This window comes from Trachurus japonicus, unplaced genomic scaffold, assembly GCF_045865225.1.
Source record: "Trachurus japonicus isolate A0001 unplaced genomic scaffold, Traja_1.0 AP030554.1".
Taxonomy (NCBI): Eukaryota; Metazoa; Chordata; class Actinopteri; order Carangiformes; family Carangidae; genus Trachurus; species Trachurus japonicus.
The window spans coordinates 32,927-57,376 of NW_028220687.1; the positions used below are offsets into that span (position 1 = coordinate 32,927).

At 45.5% G+C, this 24,450-nt stretch overlaps 1 protein-coding gene across 1 annotated transcript in view; it reads right to left on the bottom strand.

Annotated features, from left to right (window-relative positions):
- LOC146960232 (neurofibromin-like) overlaps positions 1-24,450 on the bottom strand; it is a 45,386-nt gene that overhangs the window by 17,456 nt on the left and 3,480 nt on the right. The window contains exons 4-12 of the mRNA XM_085772510.1: positions 23,991-24,193; positions 21,403-21,596; positions 20,675-20,815; positions 13,158-13,437; positions 11,745-11,959; positions 9,818-9,879; positions 9,316-9,457; positions 1,560-1,661; positions 349-489 (exon numbers count right to left, since the gene is read on the bottom strand). Coding sequence (XP_085628636.1) covers positions 349-489; positions 1,560-1,661; positions 9,316-9,457; positions 9,818-9,879; positions 11,745-11,959; positions 13,158-13,437; positions 20,675-20,815; positions 21,403-21,596; positions 23,991-24,193 — 1,480 coding nt within the window. The remainder of the gene's footprint in view (positions 1-348; positions 490-1,559; positions 1,662-9,315; positions 9,458-9,817; positions 9,880-11,744; positions 11,960-13,157; positions 13,438-20,674; positions 20,816-21,402; positions 21,597-23,990; positions 24,194-24,450) is intronic.

The window sequence follows — 24,450 nt, forward strand, 5'->3', positions numbered from 1 at the left end:
CAGACAAACTGATGTGATGTCGTGTGTATTATTTTTTGTAAATATGACTTATGATGTATTGTCAAGTGTTTGGTTCAACCTGCTCTTGTTTCAGGAAAGAAAATCACAATAATTGAAATATAAAATCGCAATACTTGGTAAAATCGAATCGCAATTTAAATCGAATCGGGACCCAAAGATCGTTAGAGAATCGAATCGGCCCAGCTCTACTGTAATCCCATCAGCGTTGGACTTGAAACGATTCATGATGAACTGACAGAAGGTCTTTGAGCGACAGAGTGAAAGAGAGTGAGTGTGTGTGTGTGTGTGTGTGTGTGTGTGTGTGTGTGTGTGTGTGTGTGTGTTGACCTTGTCGTTGAAGACTCGCATGGTGTCCAGAGTGTGGAGGTTCTGCTCCAACAGGGCCGTTCCTGCAGAGTAGAGGTTCACCTCGTCCAGCTGCAGCACGGCCACGGCCACCCAGAACAGAGCTTTGTGCATGGGAGAGTCCTACACACACACACACACACACACACACACACACACACACACACACACACACTCAGCAGGGGGTTGTGCTACTATTCACAACAACTGAAGGACAGGTTCAGAGTAACGACGGTTAGAAATATGAATATAGTGGGGAAGATAACTGTAATAATCAACAAGCACCAAAAGTGGCACACATACTCCCTAGGCGATTGCTCTTTTGATAAAACCCGTTAGCCACCTAAAAATTAAAGATGGCGGCCATTTTTCAAGATGGCCGCCATTGAATATACAGTAAAATTACATTTTGCGGCAACCTAACACCCTAATTGTGTCATATCCAGCTTGGAAGCCTTGTACAGGAATATGCTACACATACTAAACCTCTAACACTACTACGATATACACTACCGTGACATAATGAACCTCTAATTTAGCAGAATATTAGGATTCCAGGTCTGATATATGGTACAAGGAAGCCAGTGAGTAAGTCCATGGGTCCAAATTTGGATTCTGCATAGTGAAAAATGTATTATTTGATACCAAGATCATTAAAATGTCTTTGCGATTGTATTCCGAAATGCAATTTTACTGTATATTCAATGGCGGCCATCTTGAAAAATGGCCGCCATTTTTTTAATTTTTAGGTGGCTAACGGGTTTTATCAAAAGAGCGATCGCCTAGGGAGGATGTGTGTTTCCAGAAGTGAACGATTCTCCTGTGGTTTTGCAGAACTCTGCCCCACTAATATGATGAGATGGAGCTTAGTGCACAGACGTTCTCCTCCAGGTGTGTGTGTGTGTCCTCCAGGTGTGTGTGTGTCCTCCAGGTGTGTGTCTGTCCTCCAGGTGTGTGTGTGTGTGTGTGTGTCTGTCCTCCAGGTGTGTGTGTGTGTCCTCCAGGTGTGTGTCTGTCCTCCAGGTGTGTGTGTGTGTGTGTGTGTCTGTCCTCCAGGTGTGTGTGTGTGTCCTCCAGGTGTGTGTGTGTGTGTCCTCCAGGTGTGTGTCTGTCCTCCAGGTGTGTGTGTGTGTCCTCCAGGTGTGTGTGTCTGTCCTCCAGGTGTGTGTGTGTGTGTGTGTGTGTGTTTGTACCTTAGTGAGCAGCGGCTGCAGCTTGGTCAGAGCGATGACTGTAGCTTCTATCAACACCTGACTGTTGTAGTTGTCTGGTCCCTTCAGGCAGCTCTCCAGACCCTGTGGGGGGGGGGGGGGCATGGAGGGGGACGGGGGGGGGGGGGGGTCAGTCAGTGTTTCACATTAATTAACGAGACTGTGGCAGCCCGGTCTCTTTTTTTTTTTTCTCACGTGCGTCTACGTGCGGTGCGCCTGCACGCGAGAGAGGCGGCAGTTTGAGAGTCTGACTGGCAGAGATGAAGCTGCTGAAACACTGGTTATTTAAAACACCATCTCTGATCTCTGATCTCTGATCTCTGATCTCTGCCTGCACGTAGACACACAGACACGGCGCACGCTATATCGCTATATCTCTATATCTCTATATCGCTAAATCGCTATATCTCTATATCTCTATATCTCTAAATCGCTATATCTCTATATCTCTATATCGCTAAATCGCTATATCTCTATATCTCTATATCTCTATATCTCTATATCGCTATATCTCTATATCTCTATATCTCTATATCTCTATATCGCTAAATCGCTAAATCGCTATATCTCTATATCTCTATATCGCTATATCTCTATATCTCTATATCGCTATATCTCTATATCTCTATATCGCTATATCGCTATATCTCTATATCGCTATATCTCTATATCTCTATATCGCTAAATCGCTATATCTCTATATCTCTATATCTCTATATCTCTATATCTCTATATCGCTATATCGCTATATCTCTATATCTCTATATCTCTATATCTCTATATCTCTATATCGCTAAATCGCTATATCTCTATATCGCTAAATCGCTAAATCGCTATATCGCTATATCTCTATATCGCTATATCTCTATATCTCTATATCGCTATATCTCTATATCGCTATATCTCTATATCGCTATATCGCTATATCTCTATATCGCTATATCTCTATATCTCTATATCTCTATATCTCTATATCTCTATATCGCTATATCTCTATATCTCTATATCTCTATATCGCTATATCTCTATATCGCTATATCTCTATATCGCTATATCTCTATATCTCTATATGTCTATATCTCTATATCTCTATATCTCTAAATCGCTAAATCGCTATATCGCGCTAATTGCTCAGCTGCAGCGCTATATCGCTGCAGCTGAGTGTGTGTTGTGTAGTTGTCAGTGGCGGCCTTAGACATCTGGGGCCCGTTTCAATATTTCATATGAGGCCCTGCCCTGTTAAACATCACATTATTTACCAGCCATGTGCCCATAAACATCACATTATTTACCAGCCATGTGCCCAGGTGTCGCTGATGCTTTAAACCCTGAGAGGACGCAGTAAACGCACTATCCATGCATCCCAGGTACGCACAACACATTAAGTGTTAAAATCACTATCAGGGCAAGAAACCAGGACTGTGTAGTTGTGTAGTTGTGTGTCTGTCTCACCCGGTCTATACTCAGTAGAGGACTGTGTAGTTGTGTGTCTGTCTCACCCGGTCTATACTCAGTAGGGGACTGTGTAGTTGTGTAGTTGTGTGTCTGTCTCACCCGGTCTATACTCAGTAGAGGACTGTGTAGTTGTGTGTCTGTCTCACCCGGTCTATACTCAGTAGGGGACTGTGTAGTTGTGTAGTTGTGTGTCTGTCTCACCCGGTCTATACTCAGTAGAGGACTGTGTAGTTGTGTAGTTGTGTGTCTGTCTCACCCGGTCTATACTCAGTAGAGGACTGTGTAGTTGTGTAGTTGTGTGTCTGTCTCACCCGGTCTATACTCAGTAGAGGACTGTGTAGTTGTGTAGTTGTGTGTCTGTCTCACCCGGTCTATACTCAGTAGAGGACTGTGTAGTTGTGTAGTTGTGTGTCTGTCTCACCCGGTCTATACTCAGTAGAGGACTGTGTAGTTGTGTAGTTGTGTGTCTGTCTCACCCGGTCTATACTCAGTAGGGGACTGTGTAGTTGTGTAGTTGTGTGTCTGTCTCACCCGGTCTATACTCAGTAGGGGACTGTGTAGTTGTGTAGTTGTGTGTCTGTCTCACCCGGTCTATACTCAGTAGAGGACTGTGTAGTTGTGTAGTTGTGTGTCTGTCTCACCCGGTCTATACTCAGTAGAGGACTGTGTAGTTGTGTAGTTGTGTGTCTGTCTCACCCGGTCTATACTCAGTAGGGGACTGTGTAGTTGTGTAGTTGTGTGTCTGTCTCACCCGGTCTATACTCAGTAGAGGACTGTGTAGTTGTGTAGTTGTGTGTCTGTCTCACCCGGTCTATACTCAGTAGAGGACTGTGTAGTTGTGTAGTTGTGTGTCTGTCTCACCCGGTCTATACTCAGTAGAGGACTGTGTAGTTGTGTAGTTGTGTGTCTGTCTCACCCGGTCTATACTCAGTAGAGGACTGTGTAGTTGTGTAGTTGTGTGTCTGTCTCACCCGGTCTATACTCAGTAGAGGACTGTGTAGTTGTGTAGTTGTGTGTCTGTCTCACCCGGTCTATACTCAGTAGAGGACTGTGTAGTTGTGTAGTTGTGTGTCTGTCTCACCCGGTCTATACTCAGTAGGGGACTGTGTAGTTGTGTAGTTGTGTGTCTGTCTCACCCGGTCTATACTCAGTAGAGGACTGTGTAGTTGTGTAGTTGTGTGTCTGTCTCACCCGGTCTATACTCAGTAGAGGACTGTGTAGTTGTGTAGTTGTGTGTCTGTCTCACCCGGTCTATACTCAGTAGAGGACTGTGTAGTTGTGTAGTTGTGTGTCTGTCTCACCCGGTCTATACTCAGTAGAGGACTGTGTAGTTGTGTAGTTGTGTGTCTGTCTCACCCGGTCTATACTCAGTAGGGGACTGTGTAGTTGTGTAGTTGTGTGTCTGTCTCACCCGGTCTATACTCAGTAGAGGACTGTGTAGTTGTGTAGTTGTGTGTCTGTCTCACCCGGTCTATACTCAGTAGAGGACTGTGTAGTTGTGTAGTTGTGTGTCTGTCTCACCCGGTCTATACTCAGTAGAGGACTGTGTAGTTGTGTAGTTGTGTGTCTGTCTCACCCGGTCTATACTCAGTAGAGGACTGTGTAGTTGTGTAGTTGTGTGTCTGTCTCACCCGGTCTATACTCAGTAGAGGACTGTGTAGTTGTGTAGTTGTGTGTCTGTCTCACCCGGTCTATACTCAGTAGGGGACTGTGTAGTTGTGTAGTTGTGTGTCTGTCTCACCCGGTCTATACTCAGTAGAGGACTGTGTAGTTGTGTAGTTGTGTGTCTGTCTCACCCGGTCTATACTCAGTAGGGGACTGTGTAGTTGTGTAGTTGTGTGTCTGTCTCACCCGGTCTATACTCAGTAGGGGACTGTGTAGTTGTGTAGTTGTGTGTCTGTCTCACCCGGTCTATACTCAGTAGGGGACTGTGTAGTTGTGTAGTTGTGTGTCTGTCTCACCCGGTCTATACTCAGTAGGGGACTGTGTAGTTGTGTAGTTGTGTGTCTGTCTCACCCGGTCTATACTCAGTAGGGGACTGTGTAGTTGTGTAGTTGTGTGTCTGTCTCACCCGGTCTATACTCAGTAGAGGACTGTGTAGTTGTGTAGTTGTGTGTCTGTCTCACCCGGTCTATACTCAGTAGGGGACTGTGTAGTTGTGTAGTTGTGTGTCTGTCTCACCCGGTCTATACTCAGTAGAGGACTGTGTAGTTGTGTAGTTGTGTGTCTGTCTCACCCGGTCTATACTCAGTAGAGGACTGTGTAGTTGTGTAGTTGTGTGTCTGTCTCACCCGGTCTATACTCAGTAGAGGACTGTGTAGTTGTGTAGTTGTGTGTCTGTCTCACCCGGTCTATACTCAGTAGAGGACTGTGTAGTTGTGTAGTTGTGTGTCTGTCTCACCCGGTCTATACTCAGTAGGGGACTGTGTAGTTGTGTAGTTGTGTGTCTGTCTCACCCGGTCTATACTCAGTAGAGGACTGTGTAGTTGTGTAGTTGTGTGTCTGTCTCACCCGGTCTATACTCAGTAGGGGACTGTGTAGTTGTGTAGTTGTGTGTCTGTCTCACCCGGTCTATACTCAGTAGAGGACTGTGTAGTTGTGTAGTTGTGTGTCTGTCTCACCCGGTCTATACTCAGTAGAGGACTGTGTAGTTGTGTAGTTGTGTGTCTGTCTCACCCGGTCTATACTCAGTAGAGGACTGTGTAGTTGTGTAGTTGTGTGTCTGTCTCACCCGGTCTATACTCAGTAGAGGACTGTGTAGTTGTGTAGTTGTGTGTCTGTCTCACCCGGTCTATACTCAGTAGGGGACTGTGTAGTTGTGTAGTTGTGTGTCTGTCTCACCCGGTCTATACTCAGTAGGGGACTGTGTAGTTGTGTAGTTGTGTGTCTGTCTCACCCGGTCTATACTCAGTAGAGGACTGTGTAGTTGTGTAGTTGTGTGTCTGTCTCACCCGGTCTATACTCAGTAGGGGACTGTGTAGTTGTGTAGTTGTGTGTCTGTCTCACCCGGTCTATACTCAGTAGGGGACTGTGTAGTTGTGTAGTTGTGTGTCTGTCTCACCCGGTCTATACTCAGTAGGGGACTGTGTAGTTGTGTAGTTGTGTGTCTGTCTCACCCGGTCTATACTCAGTAGAGGACTGTGTAGTTGTGTAGTTGTGTGTCTGTCTCACCCGGTCTATACTCAGTAGAGGACTGTGTAGTTGTGTAGTTGTGTGTCTGTCTCACCCGGTCTATACTCAGTAGAGGACTGTGTAGTTGTGTAGTTGTGTGTCTGTCTCACCCGGTCTATACTCAGTAGGGGACTGTGTAGTTGTGTAGTTGTGTGTCTGTCTCACCCGGTCTATACTCAGTAGGGGACTGTGTAGTTGTGTAGTTGTGTGTCTGTCTCACCCGGTCTATACTCAGTAGGGGACTGTGTAGTTGTGTGTCTGTCTCACCCGGTCTATACTCAGTAGGGGACTGTGTAGTTGTGTAGTTGTGTGTCTGTCTCACCCGGTCTATACTCAGTAGGGGACTGTGTAGTTGTGTAGTTGTGTGTCTGTCTCACCCGGTCTATACTCAGTAGAGGACTGTGTAGTTGTGTAGTTGTGTGTCTGTCTCACCCGGTCTATACTCAGTAGGGGACTGTGTAGTTGTGTAGTTGTGTGTCTGTCTCACCCGGTCTATACTCAGTAGGGGACTGTGTAGTTGTGTAGTTGTGTGTCTGTCTCACCCGGTCTATACTCAGTAGAGGACTGTGTAGTTGTGTAGTTGTGTGTCTGTCTCACCCGGTCTATACTCAGTAGGGGACTGTGTAGTTGTGTAGTTGTGTGTCTGTCTCACCCGGTCTATACTCAGTAGGGGACTGTGTAGTTGTGTAGTTGTGTGTCTGTCTCACCCGGTCTATACTCAGTAGAGGACTGTGTAGTTGTGTAGTTGTGTGTCTGTCTCACCCGGTCTATACTCAGTAGGGGACTGTGTAGTTGTGTAGTTGTGTGTCTGTCTCACCCGGTCTATACTCAGTAGAGGACTGTGTAGTTGTGTAGTTGTGTGTCTGTCTCACCCGGTCTATACTCAGTAGAGGACTGTGTAGTTGTGTAGTTGTGTGTCTGTCTCACCCGGTCTATACTCAGTAGGGGACTGTGTAGTTTGTGTGTCTGTCTCACCCGGTCTATACTCAGTAGAGGACTGTGTAGTTGTGTAGTTGTGTGTCTGTCTCACCCGGTCTATACTCAGTAGAGGACTGTGTAGTTGTGTAGTTGTGTGTCTGTCTCACCCGGTCTATACTCAGTAGGGGACTGTGTAGTTGTGTAGTTGTGTGTCTGTCTCACCCGGTCTATACTCAGTAGGGGACTGTGTAGTTGTGTAGTTGTGTGTCTGTCTCACCCGGTCTATACTCAGTAGAGGACTGTGTAGTTGTGTAGTTGTGTGTCTGTCTCACCCGGTCTATACTCAGTAGAGGACTGTGTAGTTGTGTAGTTGTGTGTCTGTCTCACCCGGTCTATACTCAGTAGAGGACTGTGTAGTTGTGTAGTTGTGTGTCTGTCTCACCCGGTCTATACTCAGTAGAGGACTGTGTAGTTGTGTAGTTGTGTGTCTGTCTCACCCGGTCTATACTCAGTAGAGGACTGTGTAGTTGTGTAGTTGTGTGTCTGTCTCACCCGGTCTATACTCAGTAGAGGACTGTGTAGTTGTGTAGTTGTGTGTCTGTCTCACCCGGTCTATACTCAGTAGAGGACTGTGTAGTTGTGTAGTTGTGTGTCTGTCTCACCCGGTCTATACTCAGTAGGGGACTGTGTAGTTGTGTAGTTGTGTGTCTGTCTCACCCGGTCTATACTCAGTAGAGGACTGTGTAGTTGTGTAGTTGTGTGTCTGTCTCACCCGGTCTATACTCAGTAGGGGACTGTGTAGTTGTGTAGTTGTGTGTCTGTCTCACCCGGTCTATACTCAGTAGGGGACTGTGTAGTTGTGTAGTTGTGTGTCTGTCTCACCCGGTCTATACTCAGTAGAGGACTGTGTAGTTGTGTAGTTGTGTGTCTGTCTCACCCGGTCTATACTCAGTAGGGGACTGTGTAGTTGTGTAGTTGTGTGTCTGTCTCACCCGGTCTATACTCAGTAGAGGACTGTGTAGTTGTGTAGTTGTGTGTCTGTCTCACCCGGTCTATACTCAGTAGAGGACTGTGTAGTTGTGTAGTTGTGTGTCTGTCTCACCCGGTCTATACTCAGTAGGGGACTGTGTAGTTGTGTGTCTGTCTCACCCGGTCTATACTCAGTAGAGGACTGTGTAGTTGTGTAGTTGTGTGTCTGTCTCACCCGGTCTATACTCAGTAGAGGACTGTGTAGTTGTGTAGTTGTGTGTCTGTCTCACCCGGTCTATACTCAGTAGGGGACTGTGTAGTTGTGTAGTTGTGTGTCTGTCTCACCCGGTCTATACTCAGTAGGGGACTGTGTAGTTGTGTAGTTGTGTGTCTGTCTCACCCGGTCTATACTCAGTAGAGGACTGTGTAGTTGTGTAGTTGTGTGTCTGTCTCACCCGGTCTATACTCAGTAGAGGACTGTGTAGTTGTGTAGTTGTGTGTCTGTCTCACCCGGTCTATACTCAGTAGAGGACTGTGTAGTTGTGTAGTTGTGTGTCTGTCTCACCCGGTCTATACTCAGTAGAGGACTGTGTAGTTGTGTAGTTGTGTGTCTGTCTCACCCGGTCTATACTCAGTAGAGGACTGTGTAGTTGTGTAGTTGTGTGTCTGTCTCACCCGGTCTATACTCAGTAGAGGACTGTGTAGTTGTGTAGTTGTGTGTCTGTCTCACCCGGTCTATACTCAGTAGAGGACTGTGTAGTTGTGTAGTTGTGTGTCTGTCTCACCCGGTCTATACTCAGTAGGGGACTGTGTAGTTGTGTAGTTGTGTGTCTGTCTCACCCGGTCTATACTCAGTAGAGGACTGTGTAGTTGTGTAGTTGTGTGTCTGTCTCACCCGGTCTATACTCAGTAGGGGACTGTGTAGTTGTGTAGTTGTGTGTCTGTCTCACCCGGTCTATACTCAGTAGGGGACTGTGTAGTTGTGTAGTTGTGTGTCTGTCTCACCCGGTCTATACTCAGTAGAGGACTGTGTAGTTGTGTAGTTGTGTGTCTGTCTCACCCGGTCTATACTCAGTAGAGGACTGTGTAGTTGTGTAGTTGTGTGTCTGTCTCACCCGGTCTATACTCAGTAGGGGACTGTGTAGTTGTGTAGTTGTGTGTCTGTCTCACCCGGTCTATACTCAGTAGGGGACTGTGTAGTTGTGTAGTTGTGTGTCTGTCTCACCCGGTCTATACTCAGTAGAGGACTGGCCTTGCTGAGGATCCTGATGATCTGTTTTATCTGGCTGTGACTCACTCTCTTGCTGATGCAGCCGAAGACCACGAGCGCCCGCGGCTGCAGGGACGGGTTGTACTGGAACGCAAACCTAGACACGCACACACACACACAGACACACACACACAGACACACACAGACACACACACACACACAGACACACAGACACACACACACACACACACACACACACACACACACACACAGACACACACACACACACACACACACACACACACACACACAGGTCATGTTGCTGCGTCTTCTCAGCGTGGACGCAGCAGCAGCAGCAACGAGGGCGGAGAGGGAGTGTGTTGTGTTGTGTTGTGTTGTGTTGTGTTGTGTTGTGTTGTGTTGTGTTGTGTTGTGTTGTGTTGTGTTGTGTTGTGTTGTGTTGTGTTGTGTTGTGTTGTGTTGTGTTGTGTGTCTGAGGGCGGAGACGACAACGTACTTCTGAGCCAGTTCGGTCCACTGGTCCAACCACTTGCAGGCGGGGATGTCCCTCATACAGGCCTGAGGACACACAGAGGACAGACACACACAGAGGGACACACACAGAGGGACAGACACACACAGAGGGACAGACACAGAGGACAGACACACACAGAGGGACACACACAGAGGGACAGACACACACAGAGGGACAGACACAGAGGACAGACACACACAGAGGGACAGACACAGAGGACAGACACACACAGAGGGACAGACACACACAGAGGACAGACACACACAGAGGACAGACACACACAGAGGACAGACACACACAGAGGGACAGACACACACAGAGGACAGACACACACAGAGGACAGACACACACAGAGGACAGACACACACAGAGGACAGACACACACAGAGGACAGACACACACAGAGGACAGACACACACAGAGGACAGACACACACAGAGGACAGACACACACAGAGGGACAGACACACACAGAGGACAGACACACACAGAGGGACAGACACACACATAGAGGACAGACACACACAGAGACCACAGGTCACTAGGGACGTCACCATTATAGATGTTCTTGGTCAGAGAAACAATCATCACGGTGTTACGATTAGAGATGTCACAGTTACTTGTTGTCACAATTAATCGCGGTATTAAACGCCACAGTTAAATGATCGTAAAGGTTCATAAACACCGTCACTTTCTGAAAAAGATGATGTTGGAACCGTATCAACAGGTTTGTGCCAAGGTAAAGGAAAATGCACCGATACTACTGGTCCATTTATCTAACGTTACACTGAATTAGTAGGAATTTAAATGTTAGCGTGTCATTTGTATTGTGAAAAAAATGATTAAAATAACCTTAAACATTTGATAAAGATGACAATTAATGACTTAAATACTTCAAACACTTCCCCCAGGGGATTAATAACTGGTCCTATATGAAGAGATTAGTAATGTCATTATATTTGGACTACATTTGATTTCGTAGTGTTGTGAAATGTATTGATGCAGTGTTTCCCATTAATTCACGTGTGTGTGCGTGCGTGCGGTGCAGCAGGTTGAGAGTCTGACTGGCAGAGATGAAGCTGGTGAAACGCTGGTTTTTAAAACACCATCTCTGATCTCTGCTGCACGTAGACACACAGACACGGCGCACGTTATATCGCTATATCGCTATATCGCTATATCGCTATATCGCTATATCGCTATATCGCCTCACGTTAACAAAGAAGTTCATTAAACTTGTAATACATTTTTTGTTTGTCTTAATGTCAGTAATAAACTCAGTAATTTTCATGGAGATATCTAAAGGTTAAAATTTTACCCTATTCACGTGAAATTTTTTTTATATGCGTATTATGGGATATACAGTATTTGGGTGTTTTTCTAAACTTTCCCTAATGGGATTCTTCTGGGCTTTTTTTCCCTCAGTCAGGACATGTTGAGGATACAAAACCAGTTGAGTTTGATTCTGTTGCAGTTTGTTCAACGTTGACCCCTTTTTTGTCCTAAAATGACTGGACTACTGTTATGTTATATTTGATTAGTGTGTGGCTCATTTGCATATTCAAATTCATTTTCCAAGAAACTTGTAATACAAAAAATGTTACATTTCATGGATACTTTCATTGTGTAAAGTTTCATTGTGATAGGAGTAAAGGAAAAAAATAGCCCCATTGGGGTGTGTTGTTGTCAGCACCATAGACTTTATACAGTAAATAATGATGAGAATTAAACATATTTCCCCAACTAGGATTTCTTAGGACTTTTAGTATGTTGTTCTGGACACCTCATAGAAATGATGGATGGTGAAAAACCTTCTGTGACAATTAGTTCTGTTTTTGGGTCCAGAATGAGCTACACTGCCTGGACTACAGGTCAAAACGAGGAACCAGCGGACGGGTCCTCCCAGTCACCTCCATGATCTCCAGCAGCGCCTCGGTGACGGTCTCCAGGGACGACAGGGCGAAGGTCTCCCTCTCGTACGAGCCCGGGGAGAAGGAGCGGTCTCTGTAGCTGGAGCGGAAGGCGATGACGGCGGCCGACTTGACCTTGCTGATGCCGAACAGAAGGTAGAACTTGGGCAGCGAGAACTCGGTCAAGCTGAGGCGCAGCACCTGCTTCGTCTCCTCTGGAAACACAAACACCAACAACAACAACACAAACAACACGTTTCAGATTAAAACAACTACTACTGGACTTCCACGGCGTCTTTTCATCTACTTGCACCGATAATTGACCTCTGGCTAGGCCCGCCCCCAAACGTGATGAGCCAATCACAGTGAGCATAGCTAGCCCATACACTGGGACATTCTCTGCTTCCACGTCCATTGAAATGCATTGCAATTAGTCAGTTTTCATTGGTTTTTCTATGTTTTTTCTTGACATTTCAAGTTTAAAATGGTCTAACGGTGTTCATGGGGTACATGTAACTCTGACACTAGGTATCCTGAGAGGCTGGGGGCCACGGGGGGGATTTATTTACCTTTTCCTAAGCCACATCTCAACCGAGAGAAGTGTCTGCTCTGGATAAAGTTATGCAGTAGACCACAACACCAACTAAACCTGGATAAACTTAACAAGGATGTCTACATCTGTTCTAAGTTAAGTCAACAACGTATTTGAGGCAACATATTGTCAGAGATGTTTAGATGTTAGCCAGCATCACAACTAAGCATAAAGTCAGCTAGCTTAATGCTAACGTATAATGTAGAACTCCATAGACAGGCTAACAGATTTTTTTTAAAAAGGTCCTATGTTCCCCAGTATGTATTGCGACCAGGGAACATAGGACCCTTTTTGGTAAAAACGGGGAACATAGGACCCATTTTCAAAAAGAGGGTCCTATATTCCCCTATAGGACCAGGGAACATAGGACCAGGGGATACAGGTCTTGATTTGTTCCTTCTGCATCATGATGCTGAACAGAGTTAAACAGTGAGATCAGTGACGGCTGTCTGGACCAACAGTCTGTTTTATCTCTCCTCGTTTCAATGCACTTTGTCTCTGTCTGCACCTGGAGATTAACTACTCTGCCCACTGTGTGCTCTGTGTGTTGTTATGTGTTGTTATGTGTTGTTGTGTGTTGTTATGTGTTGCTCTATGTGCTGTTTTTCCTAACAGAGGTTGATTGCTCTGTGTGTGTGTTTTATGTGTATTTATTGGTATTGTATGTTTTCATGTATTTTGGATCCTGGCTGCAAATCAATTTCCCAACTGGGACAATAAAGAGAACTTTGAACTCTGAACATAGGTGCGCTCCCAGTAAAACCCGTGGGTCTGGGTCTGGGTCTGGGTCTGGGTCTGGGTCTGGGTGTGGGTCTCCTCACCGCTGAAGTTGAGCTGCGAGCAGGTGCAGAGCGAGTGGATGATGTTGATGACGAGGCCGTGCGTGGAGGCGCGTAGCGACAGCGGCCCCGTGGCGACCAGCAGCGTCACCACGTGGAACAGGTAGGGCAGGTGCGCCGCCACGTCCAGAGAGTTGTTGAAGGACAGCATCAGCATGTAGCGCGCCAGGATGGCGATGTCGTCCCACATCAGGTGCTGCTCCAGCGTGGGCGTCGGCGACAGACACGTCTTGTCTATGATCTTACACATCCGACCAATCACCTGGCAGAGAGGAGTTTAGAGTTTAGAGTTTAGTTATTTATCACACACATTTCAATGGTGCAAGGAGGGAACGAAGCCGGTTGGATTGTACATAAGTTCCACCCCTTTAACAAATTACATAAGTTCCACCCCTTTAACAAATTACATAAGTTCCACCCCTATAACAAATTAATTAATTTAATTGTATAAGTAAATTATAAGTAAACGTAAATTAAATTAAAACTTAAAGTAAAAAAAACGTAAAGTAAATTATAAATAAATTATAGTCATGATTTCGTAACATAGGATACAAGGATCTTAGTCATATATAAGGAGAGGGGGTGCATGGGAGTTGATAAGTTTTACTTCTTCTCACTCCTTTTCAAATATGTATTCTATATCTCATGTTTAAATGTTTTGTCTTATTCTCTTTTTTTTTTTTCATATTCGAAATAAACACTTCAATCAATCAATCAATCAATCAATCAATCAATCAATCAATCAATCAATCAATCAATCAATCAATCAATCAATCAATCAATCAAATTTCAGTGGATAACAACTAAACATAGAAAAAAAAAAGAGATAGTAACAAATAGAGACAATAGAGATAAGGTACAAAAAAAATTAATTAATTAAACTCGTAAAGAGACAAAGTGAAGATGTGGGATGTGGAGAGAGCGAAAGAGAGAGAGAGGAAAGAGCGGGAAATTCAAGAGAAGTTGAGATGTATTTTTAACTGCTTTTTAAAAAGTGAATAAGAAGAAATGGATCTTAACATAGGACCTCTATAAGTCAGATTAATTATTAAACTGATGTGTGATACGAGTCTCAACCAACCGGGTCCACAGCCGTTTTTTATACATTTTATGTTTTATATTATTATTATTATTTAATAATCCAGTTCAAAAAGAAATACAAAGAACTTATTTTCAGTATGTACAGAAATGAGGGCGTCTGACAACCACAAGCTGCTTATTATTATTATTATTTATTTGGGTTTTATTTACCGACTTAGTTTATTTGTTGCTCGGTTCGTGTTACTTTCAGTTTGTCTTTGTATGTAAGAATGTGTTTGTATATGTTTTTATATGTATATGACTATATAGAGAGATAAAGATTAGTAATCACATGTTAGAATAAATCTATATGTATATAGATATAATAATATATTAAAATAAATCCAGTTAAATAACTCATAAATTAACTTATTGTATATATTATAATGACTAGATAACTTGAACATGGGACCGACTCACTCTGGTGGTGAGGAGAGGAACTGCAGCGTCATGTCACCGACGGCAACGCCACGGAGACGAAGACGCTGCAGTGAAACGTCTGACAACATGTGAGTGAGTGAGTGAAGTGTTGCTCGGCGACAGACGGGACTCGGCGCCGCTCCGACCGAGCCGCTAGAAGACGGCGGCTTTTATTCTTTTAGTCTTGTTGTGTTGACAGAGGCCGAGAGCAGCAACACAACAACAGCCCATTGTGTTGCCATGACATCACCCAGAGAGGAGAGGCTGCTGCTGCGGTGGTCAACACCGACATGAACGCTGCAGACCGACGTCTTCCACAGTAAGTCAGAGAATTCTTCATCTTTCATCTGGTTGTGACTTCACTAAAGCAGCTGAACTAAGGTGAATGTTTGTGTTGATATAAGTCTTAAATAGTTGTATCTTCACTTCTATAGAGTGTTTGGTCTGAAACACGGGTCTGTCAGTCACTCTGCTCTGAGCCCAGGAGAAAACTTTCCTTGTATCCTACAACCTTTATCCAATGAGGAGAGAGAACGGCATAAAGGGGCAGTCCTCTCTGTGTGTGAATGTGGTGACGTAGGGACGAGGACCAATAGATCCATGACGAGGGCGGGGGCTGCTAACTCCATCTGCTGACAGGAAGTTAGACAAAACCACCGGATCGCTTACTGATAGCTTTAACATGCACTGCAAAAACTCAAAATCTTTCCAAGAATATTTGTCTTATTTCTTGCCAAAATGTCTCATTTCTAGTCAAAACTAATCTCTTTCCATTTAAAATAAGACTCATCACCTAAAAATGAACTTGTTCTCAGATCATTTTCACTTGTTTCAAACTAATTTTCACTTGAAATAAGTAGAAAAATCTGCCAGTGAAAGCAAGTTTTTTGTGTTTGTAATAAGAAAGAAAAACTTGCTCCACTATCAGATTTTTCTACTTATTTCAAGTGAAAATCTGCTTGAAAGAAGTAAAAAGTGTCTAAAAACAAGCTGCTTTTTATGTGATGAGTCTTATTTTAAGTAGAATGAGATTTGTTTTGACTAGAAATAAGACAAATATTCTTGGTAAGATGTAGAGTTTTTGCAGTGTGAGACTCATTAACCTGTGACTCATTGGTTATTTTAAAACATTCTCTGTGGTCTTTAAATTGTTGATTATGAAGTTTTTAAGCCAAAATCACAAAACCGGTGCCATTTCCCAGAGACCTGCCACCCCAACAATGAAATAGTTCACTGAGGGAAACAACTCTGGCAGTGAATGAGTTAAGCATTAGGCCTATGCCATTTCAGTGATGCTGATATTATAATACAGTGTCATTTGGCTACTATAATGGGAAATAATGCCATTGCAAGTTAAAAATATGATGTCACGTTTCATCTACAAATTGAGTAGGTCTACAATTTAAATCAGTAACATTTCCCATTCATTAGAATTGTGTTAGATGACTTTGGGACTAGTTAATAGTCATGTCAGTCCTTAACAGCACTCAAGAGTCAGTCCTCTAATAGTGGAGAAATAGCGGTCATGCAGTTGCCACACAGATTTGATCACAGACAACTGATGAAAACATTTATAGTGAGTTCACACACAAGACATTAGGGCTGTCAGTTTTTAGAAAAATGAGGTTCGAACGAATATTGAATGACCCGTAATTCGTTCGGATATATTCGAATATTACAACGCTGTCTGACCTTTCACCTCTGAGTAGTAGTACTATGTAGTAGTAGTATTACCATCTCTTGCTGTTCTACCAGGTGAGCTATACCTGTTACACCGTGACAGCTACACCGAGCTGTCTGACCTTTCACCTCTGAGCCAGATGCAGAGCTGTCTGACCTTTCACCTCTGAGCCAGATGCAGAGCGGGGCGGGAGCTTGTAGCACTAGTATAGTAGTAGTATAGTAGTAGTAGTATAGTAGTAGTAGTAGTAGTAGTAGTAGTATAGTGCCCTTCCATGGGGTTGTGACACGTCAACCCCAGTCTGCCGTTGGTTCACAGCAGTTTGAAGGCAGAAAAACTCAGAAATGCATAGTTTTGCACTTCCTTTTCTGCTGCTATGTCCTCTAACTTTATCTATTTTCTTTTATTTTACTTTTATTTGCTCTTGCTTTTGACTCTGTTTTTAGTGTTTTGTTAGTTTTTATTCTGTCTAAAGGCCCTTTCACACCGGAGATGTATTTTTCGTGCGAATAATTCGCGCATCAATATTTTTTTTCGAACCCCGGTTTTCATCACGGGTCCTTTCACACCGACCGCGAATGCGTCGCGGTGAAAATGCGACAATTTTTTTTCGGAGCGAGGTCGATTTTTCTGAGCTTTCGCCCGGCGAATAAACGCATCAACCAATCATGTGGCGTGAAGAGGAGGTACGTCACAGCCCCCACGTCAGAACACACACAGTCATAGATATATATACGTATATATATCTATGACACACAGCTGTTTCCCATAACAGACGGTGGCCGCACAGTCTCTCACAGGAAAAACGTTTTTTTTTTTAGCGTTTCACCGTCTTTGCTCTGATCTCTGCCAGTCAGCCCCTTCACCTGCCGTCTCTCTGGCGTACGGTCGCACCGCACGAACACACACACACACGGGCGCATGGACACGTGCTTGGCCGCTAATGTAAACAATAAATAACCTGTGTCTCGGAGGAGAGAGGAAGAGGAGGAGAAGAGAGGAGGAGGAGGAGGAGGAGGAGGAGGAGGAGGAGGAGAGAGGAGGAGAGAGGAGGAGGAGGAGAGAGGAGGAGAGAGGAGGAGGAGGAGAGAGGAGGAGGAGAGAGGAGGAGAGAGGAGGAGGAGGAGAGAGGAGGAGAGAGGAGGAGGAGGAGAGAGGAGGAGAGAGGAGGAGGAGAAGGAGGGGGGGTAAGTGGAAAGAGGAGAGGAGGAGGAGAAACAGCAATAGAGTGTGTTCATACTTCATACTTCATACTAGTGATCAGATATTGATCAGTGATCAGATATTGATCAGTGATCAGACAGTAGCTGCTGTGTTGAGTAAAGTTGGTAACAACAGTGGCATAACGTAGTGAACACATGAGGGATAATTAACAGATTAAAGACGTGACGTGGAGGTGAAGAACCAAAGCGAAAGCGAAAAGCGAAACTTTGGAATCTAATCGTCACATCTGTCGCATATTCGTGTCGCCGCCGGTGTGAATGGTTTTGATGTGAAATATTTGGCCGCGAATATTTCGCAATTTCGTGTTGTTTATTCGTTACGTCCGCGGTGTGAAAGGGCCTTTATGCTTCTTTTTTTAATGTTTTGTCTTCATGTAAAGCACATTGAGTTGCCTTGGTATGAAATGCGCTATAGAAATAAAGATGCCTTGCCTTGCCTAACACAGTGGTTCTCAACTGGGGGGTCGCGACCCGTCCAGAACGGGTCGCGGACAGCTGGTCAGAAAAGTAAACAATGACCATGATGGGAGAATGTGGAGCCCAGAGTGAGACTAGTGGAGAACCGCTGCTCTAACATCAGAAAAATACCACGGGAACACGTGAAAAACACGAAAAACACGATTTTCATGGGAGGGATCGTTAACTGTGACTCATTCACCTGTCTGTGTCTGTGTGTGTCTGTGTGTCTGTGTGTGTGTGTGTGTGTGTGTGTGTGTGTGTCTGTCTGTCTGTCTGTCTGTCTGTCTGTCTGTGTGTGTCTGTCTGTCTGTCTGTGTGTGTCTGTGTGTCTGTCTGTCTGTGTGTGTGTGTGTGTGTGTGTGTGTGTGTCTGTGTGTGTGTGTGTGTGTGTGTCTGTGTGTGTGTGTGTGTGTGTCTGTGTGTGTGTATTAGTGCAGCTTCAGTCACAGCTGTTCAAGTGAACAGTTCTGTTTTCACCCAGACTTCTCGCCCCAGTGCATTGTGGGTATGTTGTGTATTTTTGGATGTTTTGGTCTGAACCAGGAAGTCATGTGGTTGTTGTTGCTGCTTCGTCTTTTCCTCTCACACACACACACACACACACACACAGACACACACACACACACACAGCGTTCTGATCCACAGTTTACTTGGACAGAGCCCCCTACCCCCTGCCCCCTACTCCCTACCCCCCACTCCCTACCCCCTGCCCCCTACTCCCTACACCCCCTACTCCCTGCTCCCCCTACCCCCTGCTCCCTGCTCCCTACTCCCTACACCCTACACTCCCTACACCCTACACTCCCTACTCCCTATACTCCCTGCTCCCTGCTCCCTACTCCCTACTCCCTACACCCCCTGCTCCCTACTCCCTACACCCCCTACTCCCTACTCCCTACCCCCTACACCCCCTACTCCCTACCCCCTGCTCCCTACTCCCTACCCCCTGCTCCCTACTCCCTACTCCCTGCTCCCTACACCCCCTGCTCCCTACTCCCTACACCCCCTACTCCCTGCTCCCTACTCCCTGCTCCCTACCCCCTACACCCCCTACTCCCTGCTCCCTACCCCCTGCTCCCTACTCCCTACACTCCCTACTCCCTACACTCCCTGCTCCCTATACTCCCTACTCCCTGCTCCCTATACTCCCTACTCCCTGCTCCCTACTCCCTATACTCCCTACACTCCCTACTCCCTGCTCCCTGCTCCCTACACGCCCTACCCCCTGCTCCCTGCTCCCTGCTCCCTACTCCCTACTCCCTGCTCCCTACACCCCCTGCTCCCTACTCCCTACACCCCCTACCCCCTACACCCCGCTCCCTACTCCCTACTCCCTACTCCCTACACAGGGAATCTGTCGTAGGAAACTCCACTTAAAGTGAAATTCCGGCGTAAGTGTAAACCATGGTCAAACACACCGTAACACCGAGTTAGACCCCCCCTCGAGAGATCAATTTGCCCGACCGCTACATTCACGAGATCCACCAACTTCAGCAAATACCGCAATATCGCCACACACGGCGCTGTCCGGATCCACTGTCTGACCGCAACCAAAACGCCACCATTTGCCCAAAATAATGCTCAGAACTGCCCCAAATGTCATCAATAGTACACACAGGGTCCCAGCACGTAGTACGAGTTGTCAAACATCTGCTAGCTTTGCCTGTTTTCTTTAGCAAGGAGATGCAACTCAACTCACCTACTTCTCCTCCGGGAGCCGCTCGTTGGTGAGGAAGCCCTGACGAGTCGATCACCGAGTGCACCGGAGTTCCGCAGCTCAATCAACAATTACCTCATGGAAATACAATCAGAGTTTGTTTTTTTTTATCTTGCATATCACTTTATAACTATTATTATCAAGTGCTGGCCACGATATAGGCGCAAATGAGCATTTTTAAGAGCTGCGGAACTGCGGTGCACTCGGTGATCGACTCGTCAGGGCTTCCTCACCAACGAGCGGCTCCCGGAGGAGAAGTAGGTGAGTTGAGTTGCATCTCCTTGCTAAAGAAAACAGGCAAAGCTAGCAGATGTTTGACAACTCGTACTACGTGCTGGGACCCTGTGTGTACTATTGATGACATTTGGTGCAGTTCTGAGCATTATTTTGGGCAAATGGTGGCGTTTTGGTTGCGGTCAGACAGTGGATCCGGACAGCGCCGTGTGTGGCGATATTGCGGTATTTGCTGAAGTTGGTGGATCTCGTGAATGTAGCGGTCGGGCAAATTGATCTCTCGAGGGGGGGTCTAACTCGGTGTTACGGTGTGTTTGACCATGGTTTACACTTACGCCGGAATTTCACTTTAACCGATGTAACACCAATCGGAACACCCTGCAACGTCACAGCTGTTTCCGGTCGAGTTTAAAAATAAAGTTTTTAAGTAACATGAAAAAGTAGATAAATATAGTGAAACTCTCGTCCGTCACTATTGTTCTCATGCTGGTTAGCCCGGCTAATGTACGTAACGCACGTAAACGGAGCGCAATGGCTGATGGGTAATATCGGCTGTCAACATCCGGTGAAACACCCTGTGTAGTCGCTACTGCTCAGGGAACTAGAGGGCCATCGGAACACACACAGAGCTCCGGTAGCCATGGTAACGGTGTCTGTCTCACCACGGTAACGGTGTCTGTCTCACCTTGCTGGACACCAGCTTGACGTTGCCGGACGCCAGCGCCACGGCCGTGTCCGCCATCACCTCGGCCTTGATGGAGCCCAGACCGCCGGTCGCGCTCGTCTTGATGAAGCTGTCCAGCACCACGTCCAGCAGGTCGGTGATCTGAGGGGGACACGGGGGGGGGGGCAGAGGGGACACGGGGGGGGCAGAGGGGACACGGGGGGGGCAGAGGGGACACGATGACACGGTTAGAGGACAGAGATCACATAGATATATATACTGACTAGATGCTGCGTTCCCAGGCAGCTCTACTGAGTGGAATGCGTCAACGCGGCGGCCATCTTGGTGAGGGGGAAGCCGTGTCTACTTCCTGCACTAGAGGTCTATCAACCATTAACATCACCACAACTCACTGAATATTCAACCGATTTTCAACTGTTTGGTTTATTATAAATGTCAGACATATATTTATGATACAACAACAACAAAACATTTTTGATTTTTTTAAAAATAATTTTTGTTTTAATGTATTAAACCTACACTTCCATACTCAGACACACACCCACATGCATCAATACACTGAAATGTGTTGTACAGGGTCTGACTGGTCTGACTGCTGGTCAGACGTTTATATGTCTATGGTCAGAACCCCCTGACCAAGATGGCCGCCGTGTTGGCGTACGCTGAGAAGCAGAACATCTAGTCAGTATATATCTCTATGCAGAGATCAGAGATCAGAGGACACTGACCTGTCCCAGGCTGCCCCAGATCTTGGCCTGTATGGACGGGTACATCTGCTTCTCGTTGATCGTCATGGTGATGAGCTTGTCCAAGATGGCGGTGACGCGCTGCCGCTTGGCGTCGTCGTTGTGTTTGCAGAAGCGAACGAGGTTGAGCAGCCACGGCGTCATGTACTCCAGACACAGGTGCTTCAGCTCGATGCCTAACGGGCCAATCAGAGGGAAGGTCAGAGGTACAGCGGCCAATCAGAGGGAAGCAATCAGAGGGTCAGGTTAAAACCGGCCAATCAGAGGGAAGCAATCAGAGGGTCAGGTTAAAACCGGCCAATCAGAGGGAAGGTCAGGTTAAAACCGGCCAATCAGAGAGAAGGTCAGAGGTTAAAACCGGCCAATCAGAGAGAAGGTCAGAGGTTAGAGGTACAGCGGCCAATCAGAGGGAAGGTCAGAGGTCAGGGGGCTGCAGCCGGCCAATCAGAGGGAAGGTCAGAGGTCAGTTCCCCTTGTCACTGAATGTGTCCGAAATCACTCACTCATTCCCTACTTCCTACCCACTATATAGTGAATTCCCTCCTCCCTACCCACTATATAGTGAATTCCCTACTCACTATATAGTGAATTCCCTACTCACTATATAGTGAATTCCCTACTCACTACCCACTATATAGTGAATTCCCTACTCACTACCCACTATATAGTGAATTCCCTACTCACTACCCACTATATAGTGAATTCCCTACTCACTACACACTATATAGTGAATTCCCTACTCACTATATAGTGAATTCCCTCCCTACCCACTATATAGTGAATTCCCTCCTCCCTACTCACTATATAGTGAATTCCCTACTCCCTACTCACTATATAGTGAATTCCCTACCCACTATATAGTGAATTCCCTACTCACTATATAGCGAATTCCCTACTCCTACCCACTATATAGTGAATTCCCTACTCACTACACACTATATAGTGAATTCCCTACTCACTACCCACTATATAGTGAATTCCCTACTCACTACCCACTATATAGTGAATTCCCTACTCACTACACACTATATAGTGAATTCCCTACTCACTACCCACTATATAGTGAATTCCCTACTCACTACCCACTATATAGTGAATTCCCTCCTCCCTACCCACTATATAGTGAATTCCCTACTCACTATATAGTGAATTCCCTCCCTACCCACTATATAGTGAATTCCCTCCTCCCTACTCACTATATAGTGAATTCCCTCCTCCCTACTCACTATATAGTGAATTCCCTACTCCTACCCACTGTATAGTGAATTCCCTACTCACTATATAGTGAATTCCCTACTCCTACCCACTATATAGTGAATTTCCTACTCACTACACACTATATAGTGAATTCCCTACTCACTATATAGTGAATTCCCTACTCACTATATAGTGAATTCCCTCCCTACCCACTATATAGTGAATTCCCTCCTCCCTACTCACTATATAGTGAATTCCCTCCTCCCTACTCACTATATAGTGAATTCCCTCCCTACCCACTATATAGTGAATTCCCTCCTCCCTACACACTATATAGTGAATTCCCTACTCACTATATAGTGAATTCCCTACTCACTATATAGTGAAATCCCTCCTCCCTACTCACTATATAGTGAATTCCCTACTCACTATATAGTGAATTCCCTACTCACTATATAGTGAATTCCCTCCTCCCTACTCACTATATAGTGAAATCTATATAGTGAATTCCCTACTCCTACTCACTATATAGTGAATTCCCTCCTCCCTACTCACTATATAGTGAATTCCCTCCTCCCTACACACTATATAGTGAATTCCCTACTCACTATATAGTGAATTCCCTACTCACTATATAGTGAAATCCCTCCTCCCTACTCACTATATAGTGAATTCCCTACTCCTACCCACTATATAGTGAATTCCCTACTCACTATATAGTGAATTCCCTACTCACTATATAGTGAATTCCCTCCTCCCTACTCACTATATAGTGAATTCCCTCCTCCCTACTCACTATATAGTGAATTCCCTCCCTACCCACTATATAGTGAATTCCCTCCTCCCTACACACTATATAGTGAATTCCCTACTCACTATATAGTGAATTCCCTACTCACTACACACTATATAGTGAATTCCCTACTCCTACCCACTATATAGTGAATTCCCTACTCACTATATAGTGAATTCCCTACTCACTATATAGTGAATTCCCTCCTCCCTACTCACTATATAGTGAATTCCCTCCTCCCTACACACTATATAGTGAATTCCCTACTCACTATATAGTGAATTCCCTACTCACTATATAGTGAATTCCCTACTCCTACCCACTATATAGTGAATTCCCTACTCACTATATAGTGAATTCCCTACTCACTATATAGTGAATTCCCTCCTCCCTACTCACTATATAGTGAATTCCCTCCTCCCTACTCACTATATAGTGAATTCCCTCCTCCCTACTCACTATATAGTGAATTCCCTCCTCCCTACTCACTATATAGTGAATTCCCTCCTCCCTACTCACTATATAGTGAATTCCCTACTCCTACCCACTATATAGTGAATTGTGTGTGTGTGAGACTGACTGGACTTGCTGAAGCCGGAGATACACTCCTCGAGGAACTCCAGGGTGAGATGCGGCTCGTTGGCGGCCAGCGTCTTGCTGATGGACACGATGAAGAGCGTGTTGTTGGCGGGGATGCAGAGCCCCGACGTCTCCAGCAGCTGACCCTCGATCTTCAGGTTAAAGGTGCAGGTCAGAGCGCAGAGCAGGTTGTAGGCAGCAGACCTGGGGAGGGGGAGAGAGGGGGGTCAGGGGTCAGGACAGGTCAGCTCTGCTCTACAAAGGCAAAGTGCAGTATCTGTAAAAAATGCCAAACTGAGAAAAACTTTGTGCTTTTTCATTGTCAGGTTTAAGCATCAAATGATGAATAACTACCAAGTCTATAATTGATTAGATAAAGGTGGACTGAATTAAATGTATTTTGTAGTTTGTCTTTCTGACCAATTTTATGTTATGTTCTGTTATGTTCTGTTTATTTATTT